Source organism: Gekko japonicus, unplaced genomic scaffold, assembly GCF_001447785.1.
Source record: "Gekko japonicus isolate JY-2015 unplaced genomic scaffold, Gekko_japonicus_V1.1 scaffold2213, whole genome shotgun sequence".
NCBI lineage: Eukaryota > Metazoa > Chordata > Lepidosauria > Squamata > Gekkonidae > Gekko > Gekko japonicus.
This window is the reverse complement of record NW_015164260.1, coordinates 210,783-221,437: the sequence shown is the minus strand read 5'-3', so window position 1 is coordinate 221,437 and position 10,655 is coordinate 210,783. Positions and strand designations below refer to the sequence as shown.

Genomic DNA, 10,655 nt, shown 5'->3' with positions numbered 1-10,655 from the left:
ACCCCTGGAGATTTTACTCAGCAGCCCCTCTGGCACTGGAGATTTCACCAAGCGTCACTCATTCGCTTTCAAGCATTTTAAGAAACTGAAAGCTGGGATTTCCCTGGTTGCCGGATTCTGCAGCTGACGCCTCACCTCCTGAGGCACTGCTGCAGAATCGTGGCAAAGGAGCAATGCGGCCAACAGGAAAGAAGAGATTGCTTTGTGGTCTGGCACAAGTCCCAGCCTCACTTTCCCACTAGTGAAACAGGACCAAGGATGAACGAACCATACCACAGGCTTGAGACGAGGCTGAACGGAGAAGATGATGATCTCACTCACCTCCTGAGACTTAAAGAGGAACAGAACGGGCTTTAAAGCCAATACAGGAGTGAAGGAGAGGAGGGGCAAGCCTATGCAAAACTGGAGGGTCAAAAGTAAGGCAGGCATCCTACTGAAATCATCAGGACATCTTCTGTGAATCTGACCTTCTTTGGTTTTCAAAGGGTTTCCTCCTCTCCACCCTGAACCTAAACAGATCTGCTTAAAAGTCAAGTCCATTCTCCTCAATCAAACTCCGTTTCGTATGCCTTTCTCTCTCGCTTGATCCTGCCCCAGAGGATAAAGCAACACTCTTCACGGGAAGGAAAGGGCATTTATTGTCTTCATTACCACCCTGCCTTTCTTCCTAGCATGGACCTCAAGGTGGCTTAACATTGGATTCCCAGGAGTCCCCTCCTCCCAGTCCAGGCACTGCCCAAACTCGGCCCCGCTTCGTTTCAGTGAGGCCACTGCATCGTGCGCCTTTGGGAACCAGCACAGAGACGTCTTCTTGAAAGACATTCGGTGTGGCTGTCCCTAGACACAGATCTGCAGATGGGTCTGAATGATGGCTGCTCCCCAACGTGCAATGTCCACATGTGAACTGGACCACGCCACAGGCCAGTCGTGTTCCACACGCAAGGACTGAGCCACCGCATCTGCACTGCAAAACTGGTGCGATCGCTAAGATGGCGACGCAGAGGGGCCACCAGGTGGTCGGTGATCTCAAAGACCTCAAACCGGAGATTCCGCACAGTCACTCCCTGTCTGAATGGACAATGCCGACCTCGATGGACCGGGAGTCTGACTCAGCAGAAGACCGCTTCGTGTGTGTGTGGCGGAAGGGGCCTTGGCCCACTGAGCCATCACAGGCAGCCCCTTCCCCACCTTCACAAATGCAACACCCACGGCTGATTATTCCTCCTCCTCAGTCTTGTCCCTGAGCTCCGGCTCCTGATGGTGCAGCGCCTCCTGCATCCCAACCAGCCACCCAGTCACAGGGAAGAGCAGCAGTGCCACCGTGTGGCCCCACGTCTCTGGATGCTGCCGGGAGCCCTTCGCCGCAGAGCCACACGATTCCAAGGGCTGGTTTCGTGACACTTCAGTTACTGAAGGGGGGGAGGGAGAGGTGGTGTCTGCCTTTAGAGACCCCGGGGGCAGGGCAGGGCAACAGGTCCAAAAGGCACATCTACATAAACAGTTCCCCAATTCCAGAAGCCTTCTCCCTGCTTATTCCCTTAACAGGAAGAGTGCCGGCAGAATAACAGCTGTGCTCTCTTACTGCATGGTTAGAGTACTATTGTGAAAGGAAAGATAGGATGTAGGAGGCCTGCCCATCCATCCGTCTTTCTCTCTCTCCATAGACAGATAACATTAATATCATTGGTGTGCTGGTCACTCCAGTCCTATCCCAAAGACTCAAAGGCTACCATATGAAAAGGGCATTCAATCCTAAACCCTTTCGAAAGAGAGGAAGAGCGTTTTTAAGATGTCCAAGCAGAAAGCCGCAGGGTTAAATATTCTCCCTCCACACACACACATACAGCTCTCAGCACCAATGTGATGTATTCCCCCATCTCTCACACAGCGGAGACCCCAGCCCCTCACTCCCAGTCCCCAAAACATCGAATAGAAAACATTGATCAAATTAAGGGGTGTCACTGCTCTGGTGAAGAACTCCCGGGGGGAAATTTCACCCGCTTGGTTCTTTGGGTAAGCTGCTTGGTGAGATCTCGCCTCCCGCGTCCTTTTCTTGCAGAATTACTGCCCCTGTTAAACTGCACATTTAACTAACTGGATGACCCCACAAAAAGGAGGAGTCTCACGCCCCAAAGAGTAATTATTTTATTCCAGCATTAAGTACGGTGCTGACAAAGCAGGTTCTCGTCCGTGAGAGTTCACGCGGGAATACGTTCTTGTTAAGTCTTTAAAAAGAACACCACAAACCTCCTCCTGTGGGATTTTTTTGCTAACAGGGCTGCCTCTGTGGAGTTAAGGAACCCAAATTATGCCTGACTGAGGTGGTTATTAACATCCCAAGGAAGCCAACACACACACAACACACACAGAGGAAGACTAGGGACTTCACACATCCAGCATTTGTTTCCTCCCTCCCCCCCCCTTTTCGGGACAGCAGCTGTTTATGGAAAGGGAAAATCTCCCCCCTGCTGCCCATCTGTGGAAAGAGGCTGTAACAAAAATATTGAACATCACTGCGTTTTGCCAAGACAGGCTGCGGTCTCAAGGCTTTGCTGATTTTGCCCTGCCAGCTCTGCGCCATCACTTATTCATCGCCAGCGGGCCCAGCCCAGATTTAAGAGAGCCGAGCAGACACAGGGCCTGCCGTCACGGAGATTCTGAGGTTTCCTAAAAGCACAGGCTGCCATCTGAAGGAGCCTTGGGATCCAGGGATCGTCAAAAGCGGCAGGCAGCCTGAGGAAATAGGGCGGCCTCTACACACTTGAGTGCCAACCAGACTTTACAGATTAAGGGCTGGCAGAGCGAATCAAAGGGAACATCTTACTAAATGGGAGGTTCCTCTGGTCTTCCATGGTGAGGTTTAGCTCTCATAAAAAGAGCTCCTTCCCAGACCCCCCCCCCCCCACAAAAGGTCTGGGTGAAAAAGACCCTTTAAAGCATTCATGCTACAGATGTCCTTTAACCAACCAGGAGTCTGCAGGGTAATTACTGCAACTGATCAGAGGCGAGGTGATGCCACCCAGTGCTTTAAGACCAGAGCTGTCATCCAGGAAGTGTCTGGTTCAAATCCTACCTGAACAACCCCGTCTCTCTCTCTCTTCTTATCAGATCCATTTAACCAACCCCAAGTGCGTAATGGAACCGCCATGTTCACAGACAGGATACCGCTCAATACCAGTTGCGGGGAGTGGGGGGGGGGGGACAAAAGGAGAGGCTTTCCCCTCGGGGCCCCTCTGCGCCTCGGGGCCCTTCCAAGGGCATCTTCCTTGGCCACTGTGGGATGCTGGACTAGACGGGCTCTTAGTGTGATTCAGCAGGGTTCTGCTGAAGGGTCTTATTGTAATTTCAGCACATGATTTTGCCTATTCAGATGCCAGGAAATACCTTCTCACACGATGGATGGTAACTGCAGGCCTTTAGTCAATCACCCTCCTCTTTGGCCCAGGCATCACAGAGGGCTGCCACAATGACCAAGGGGATATGCTGGAGAAGCACTGTGGCTTATGCTCTCTGCTGGGCATCAAAGTGGGCTTCAACCAAGAAATCACTGGCTGGACACATCCAGTCTCAGACCCCGACTTGCAACACCACTAGCCTTCTTTACAGCCTTACTTGCAGAAATATGGGGATAAAAACAGCAGGACTAGGATAGGAGGCGGATTTTTTTTTTTGCAAAAACTTTTCAGCAGTCTCTCTTTCTAATCTCCCTTCCCCATTCATTTTAAAACAACAAACCTGGAAGGCAGGTTAGGGAGGACTGACCTCAAGTCACACAGTAAACCTTCACGGTTGGGTATGGATTTGACCCCAAGTCCCAGTCTGACACCCAAACTCCTACCCAACATTAGGAAAGAGCAAGAGTCTAGTAGGACCTTAAAGACTAACAAAAATATGTGGCGGGTGATGAGCTTCCGTGAGTCACTGCTCACTTCTTCAGATACAGCTAGAATGGGAGTCCATCAGTCCTATTTACTGGAAAGCGGTGTGATTTCAGATGCCGAATGACATCAGCACGCTAATAATCCATAAGAATAACACACAGTCCCAAGACAGTCTGGTATGAAGAAATATACAGATGTGTGCTAGATGCTAGATGTTATTGTATTGTTCTGTGGGCTTCTAGCACACTGTATATTTCTTCATACCAGACTAAAAGGTAAAGGTTCCCTTGCTCAAAAGCTAGTCGAACCCGACTCTAGGGTTGCGGTGCTCATCTCCGCTTCAAAGCCGAAGAGCCAGCGCTGTCCGAAGATGTTTCCGTGGTCATGTGGCCGGCATGACTAAACACCAAGGTGCACAGAACGCTGTTACCTTCCCACCAAAGTGGTACCTATTTAACCTACTTGCAATTTCTTGCTTCCGAACTGCTAGGTTGGCAGGAGCTGGAACTAGAGATGGGAGCTCACTCCATCATGCGGCACCTGGGTCTCGAACTGCTGAACTACTGACCTTCCACAGCCTGCAGTTCAGCGTCTTAACCACTTGAACCACCGCAGCTCCATACCAGACTATCAGCAGGCAAATGACAATAGCAGACATGATTGGATTAGGTGTGATATGCAGGGGGGCAGTAGGCATGGAGAAATCCGCACTAGTAATGAGACAGGAAACCTAGGTCTCAATTCAGTCCAGGTGGATGCATTGTCTTGAGCTTCGTTATCAATTGCAATTCAGCAGTCTCTCTTTCTAATCTCCCTTTGAAATTCCTTTGTAAGAGAACTGCTACTCTTAGGTCAGCAACTGAATGTCCTGGAAAGTTAAAATGTCCCCCCACTGGTTTTTGAATGTTGTGGTTCCTAATGTCAGACTTATGTCCATTCATTCTTTGGCACTGGCCTATTTGTCCATTGTAAAGGGTGGAGGGGCACTGCCACATATTTTGTTACTCTTTAAAGTGCTACTGGACTCCTGCTCTTTTCTACCGCTACAGACAGAAGAACACAGCTACCCCACACTCATTCTCAAAGCTGCATCCATCCTAATGCAAACTAATGCAAATTACCTGTCTTGGTTTTACACCTGTGTGGTTAGAAATCCCATGCCCTTCGATACACCAGGCTGCTTCCCAATGTCATCAAGGAGCCCAGTTCCTCCCACCCTTTCCTGAGCAGGTGCTCATTTAGAAGCCACGGCCACACAGACCCTGCCAAGACCAGAGATCTGCGACTTACCGGCTGCATGGTGCCCCCTGCAATGATCACGGCCCGACACTCCTTCAGCACCTGGGCAAAATGGACGGCTGGATTCAGCAAGAGGAACTTGAGGCTGCTCTGAGCTAAGGTGCCTGGAAAACAGAGGTGAACGTATCAGAGGAGTGGACAGTGTGACATTCCTAAAGCACTGGCAACAGTTTTACTGCGCCATCGTTGCCTGGTTTTTGTGTGCGCGCACTCCCTGCTGCTGTCTCCAATAAAACTGTTCCTGTAGGGGTTTCAGCTCGCTTCCAGCTTCACATTGCAAAAGCCCTTCCGAGAAGGGAAACAGTCTATTTGATAGTTGTGTATACAGCTACTGTGAGCTCCGCCCCCCCAGCTCTTGTGGCATCGCTCCATCACATCCAATTAGAGAGGTCAAGGGTAAGCTTGCCAACTCCCTTCAACAGACGCTTGATTGGATGTTATTTAGCACCATCCCACGAAAAGCTCCAACTGCCCATTTCCATGCATCAAGCCTCTTTTCACTGGACCCCACCCTCTGACTCCTTGGGGCTAAGCCGTTGGTTTCCGATCAGCAGAGTTTTTGACGAGCGCTTCAAGGTGGCTGCAGCGGTCACATGAGCACCTGCACACTTTGAAAGGGGGGGAAGCCGATTTGGTCCCCTTCCCTTGAGGTGGAGCGTTCCCGCCCCCAGTCCTAGAGAACTGAGGGGCTCCATTTCCATGCTAGCTGGATGGCACAAGGGCGCCCCTTCTGTCTTTACAAGGGACTTGCAGACATCCTGGCATACCCTCCAGGTATTAGCCCGAGAAACCCGGCTAAGGACTTGCAGACATCCTGGCATACCCTTGGGGACCCCAGAACTCTCCAGGTATTAGCCCGAGAAACCCGGCTATACTTGTATAATTAATTGCATTCCATCGAGTCACAAACGACTCACGGTGACCCCAGGATCATGGAGTTTTCAAGGCAAGAGATCAGCAGAGGTGGTTTCCCATGGCCTTCCTTTGCATAGGCTACCTCAGTGGCCTCCCAACCAAATACTCACCGTGGCTGACCCTGCTTAGCTGCCAAGCTTTGACGAGCTCAGGCAAGTCAGGCTGCCACTTGTTCAATCAACCCAAACATCACAAAAGGAGGCCACCGTGCTCTCTCTCACCCACAGGAGCCGTACCCAGTAGAGCCCGCCCCCTAGAACTTTTCACTGCTCAGGGAGCATCTAACAACGTTCTTGGAGAAAGGCTCCTTCAAGAAGCCACCAAGCCCCAGAACAGAAACCGCCTGGCTCACGCCTGGTTCTGGGACAAGCATCTTCTCTGAGCTTAAGTAACCCACAGTAGTATTTATTCCAAAAATGCCATCAACATATGGAGTACCTTGCCTGGTGAGAATGACTCTCCCATCTTGGTTGGCCGTGGTGAGCGCAGTCAGGAAGCCCTCGATGTGCATCAGAGGAGAGGCCATCTTGGGCGGGCCATCATCAGCCTCTTCAGGAGGGCTCTGTGGGTTGCCTGTCAATCAAAGGGCCGAGTCAGACGGACAGCCTGGTCCCAGGTGGATCCAGCCACTAACAGAGTACTGAAGCCAGAAGACCGTTTTCAGCCGCTATACAAGAAAAGCACACTCTTTGCGTCACATCCCAATGCGGTCATGAGAGAGGACACAGAAGGGGGGGAAAACCGAAGCTATATTTTGCCTATGTGTGTCTTCTGTCTGCATCACATGGTGGCTTAAATACCTAAATCAGGGGTCCCCAACCTTTCTGAATCTGCAGGCACCTTTGGAGTTCTGATATAGCGTGGTGGGTGCAGCCAAAAATGGCTTCCAGTTTACCTTCAGTCACGCAGTGAAGATCTTTGATTTGTGGTGGCAGCTGCTGCCAAAGCAATGGTTGAAAAAATCTGCGGCGCCAATCAAATTTCCAATGACCAACCAGAAGCCTTGTGGGGCAAAAGCCCCACAGGGCACCGCCTACTTTCTAAAAACACTTAGCAGGCACCACGTTGAGGAGCCATGACCCACGCAGATCTGCTCTTCCACCAAAATGAAGGGCCAGTTCATGCTGCCAAGGGAGCTCCATAGATACAGACTTCCTATGTCCATTGAGAAGTCATCAGAGATTTGGGCAACGATCTTTTTCTGCCTCTTACAGCCTGCTTCCTTCCAGGTCATGACACTCCCATCCAGCTCACCTTCCTTCCTTTGCTTCTCATTCAAGTTTTGCAGGAAGTTCTGCAAGCCAGCCATCTTTTGTTCTTCTGGCCTAATTCTCAAAGCTCCAGATGCTTCGTGTCTTTCCACAAACCCGAACAGCTGTCAAAAGCAAAAGGACCAGAAGCTGTCAAGAGCAGGCTTTCTCTTGGCCTCATGAGCACAAATTAAGCACTGCCCACCCGGTTCCTTAGTTTATCAGTCTTCCTGCACATAAAATCCACAGGATTTTACAGGATAGGACTGACCCTTCTTGCCTCTTTTCCATGCTCAGACGGACAGACAATCTTGCTGCTTCCTCGGAGCCACCCTTCTCAGCAATACCAGAGATCAGACAGCTGTCGGGGAAGGCAACAAGCTGTGCTGACAGCACACAAGGATTAATAGAATGGGCCCAGACCCTGTCAGCAGAGATGTATGAACAGGCCTGAGCTAAAACAGGAGGGATATTTCCATGAACATTTTAGTCAGTGTCAAGAATGGGTGAGAAATGGGTCTAAAGCGTTCACCTCTTCTGGAAGCATTACCCTACACAAGGTCTGATTGCCCTCACTTATGTCACCATGTTCACCACATGATCCCTGATTGGCTAGGACCATCTTTGTAACCAGCCCAGGAATTATCAGCTTGAAATGCACTTGCATGGAGTCGCGTTTGAAAACAGGTTGGAAACTTCAGTTCATCTGAAATGCAGCAGTCGGGCTATTGTCAGGTGGGATACAGGGATGCCATCGCCCCAATGCTGAAAGATCTGCACTGGCCGCCCATTCGTTTCCAGGCACAAGCTGAAGTGCTCGTTCTTATCTTTAAAAGTCCTAAATAGCTCGGGGGCCAGAGTACTTGAAGGACCACCTCCTCCCATATTTCCCAGCCTGCCAGTTAAGATCTGCCCTTGCTCTCTGTGCTCCTGCCCTCAAAGGTGAAACAGGTAGTAGTGGCACCTTGTTGGGAAAATGGCCTTCCTCTTGAGGCTTGCCTGGTGGCTAAGTTGTTTTCATTTAGGTGCCAGGCCAACCCATATTTTTAATTAAGGGGCTGATTGCTGTAGTAGAAGACAAAGATGAAGAAGAAGAGGAGTTGGTTTTTATACCCCACTTTTCTCTACCATAAAGAATCTCAAAATGATATACGATCGCCTTTCCTTTCCTCTCCCCACAACAGGCACCTTGTGAAGTAGGTGGGGCTGAGAGAGTTTTGAGAGGACTGTGACTGGCCCAAGGTTACCCAGCAGGCTTCATGTGGAAGACGAGTGGGGAATCAAACCCAGTTCTCCCATATAAGAGTCTGCACTCTTAACCACTTACTATGCTGGTTCTTAACACTGTTTTAGCCTGGAAACGGTTGTTTTAAGTTGTCTGTGGTCTGTTTTTTGATCTATGTTTTTTATGCTGGATTGGGGCTTTTGTAATGCTGGATTTTAATTAATTTCTTTCTAATGTTTTGTTTTTATGGTTTTTATTTTGTATGCTGCCCCAGACAGGTTCCTAGAGGGGTGGCACAGAAAGGTTCTGAATGAATGAATAAATAAATAATCAGCTTCAGTGATGCCGGCATACAGCTAAATGTGATTTGCTGCGGTGTGTCATGATGTTATCATGCTCACTGTGTGATCCCCCGACTGTATCAGATCATTACAGGAAGAAAGACGTCCTAACCAGAAAAACAGTCAAAAACAGGAGCAGACAGGAAACACGAATGGCAGCAAATGGGATTCCATAAAGGTGAACCTTCTCATTGTCATCGTTCCCCTCCCAATACTACAGTCATCCTGAAAATGGAAACAAAGAACATCGGGCACAGCCCTGCTATAAGCTTTGCAACCAGGGCTGCCACTCTGAGGAATGGCAGGATTTGGTGCCCTTAAGAATCTCTGGCTTTGTTGTTGACTGGTGTTGTTGACCTGGGGCGATTTCGCACTAGAGCTGCCTCACGGCGCAGCCGCCGTTTGCCCCGACACAAATATGTCAATTTCACACCCGAAGCTGCTGGGGGCTGCATTTTGACTCGCGGCTTCGCCCGATTTCCTCCGCAGTTTAGTGATCCTGGTTTTTGAGGATCACGAAAGTGTCGGGGCAAAGGGCGGCTGCGCCACGAGGCAGCTCTATTGCGAAATCGCCCCGAGTGTTGACTGGACCCGATCACGCCAGTCTTGTTCCTTCAGCACTGGCACCCAATTTGCTTCCAGGCTCAATTCAGGGTGCTGATATTGACCTTCAGGGCTACCTTCTCCCATGTGAACCTGCCCAGCCTACCCTGTTTCAGGTGCTCCTGCCATCTGAGGCTAGATGGATGGCGACACAAGGAGGAGCCTCCTCGAAATCATGGCACCAAAACTTTGGAATTCCCTCCCTGGGGATATAGATATGGCTCAGAGGTTAAGATCCTGAGCTGCAGACCAGAAGGTCGGTAGCTCAGCAGTTCGAGACCCGAGTGCCGTGTGACGGAGTGAACTCCCATCTCTGGCCCCAGCTCCTGCCAACCGAGCAATTTGAAAGCAAGAAATTGCGAGTAGATAAATAGGTACTGCTTCGGTGGGAAGGTAACAGCGTTCCGTGCACCTCGGTGTCTAGTCATGCTGGCCACATGACCATGGACACGTCTTCAGACAGCGCTGGCTCTTCGGCTTGGAAACAGAGATGAGCGCCGCCCCCAAGAGTCGGATTCGACAGGCTTTTGAGCAAGGGAAACCTTTATCTTTACCCTGGGGATATTTGTTTGTCTCCTTCTATCACAGGTGAAGACTTTTTTCTTTTGTTTGTCATACCCCCAACAATTATTATTGGCATTCCTACCTGGTTTTAGTGTTAGCAGGGCTTTTTTTCTGGGGGAAAGCGCTGGAACAGAGTTCCAGAACCTCTTCGACAAAATTCTTTTTAAAATGTTTAAAAGTTCATGAATTTTCAGTATACAGATTGAAAACTTCGTTTCCCTCTTGAGAATTCCGGCCCCTCTTTCCCCCCCCAAAAAAACAAAAAAAAAAACCATATGCATGTTCATATGTTTTCATTGAATTGCTTATTTTATATTTACTTTATCTGAAATGCTGTTTTCATGTTCAAATGTTTCCACGTTCTCCACTTTGAGGACCCAATTTTGATGGAAACTAAGGCAGCATAAAATATTTTAAACAAACAAGCTGACAACCATTTTTCACCCGTCAAGGCCAGAGCGATGTCTGCTGATGTCTAAGAGGGGGGCAGGGCAGCTGAGCCGGGCTTCCAGGAGGCAGGAGGCAGGGCTCCACCCCCCAGGAGACAGCTCTCTGCCCACCCTCCTTAGCTGGGGCA

General features: G+C 49.9%; 1 protein-coding gene across 1 annotated transcript in view; it reads right to left on the bottom strand.

The window, feature by feature from the left end:
• DDX11 (DEAD/H-box helicase 11) overlaps window positions 1–10,655 on the bottom strand; it is a 49,336-nt gene that overhangs the window by 12,939 nt on the left and 25,742 nt on the right. The window contains exons 15-17 of the mRNA XM_015408715.1: window positions 7,350–7,470; window positions 6,534–6,668; window positions 5,172–5,284 (exon numbers count right to left, since the gene is read on the bottom strand). Of these exons, the coding sequence (XP_015264201.1) occupies window positions 5,172–5,284; window positions 6,534–6,668; window positions 7,350–7,470 (369 nt within the window). The remainder of the gene's footprint in view (window positions 1–5,171; window positions 5,285–6,533; window positions 6,669–7,349; window positions 7,471–10,655) is intronic.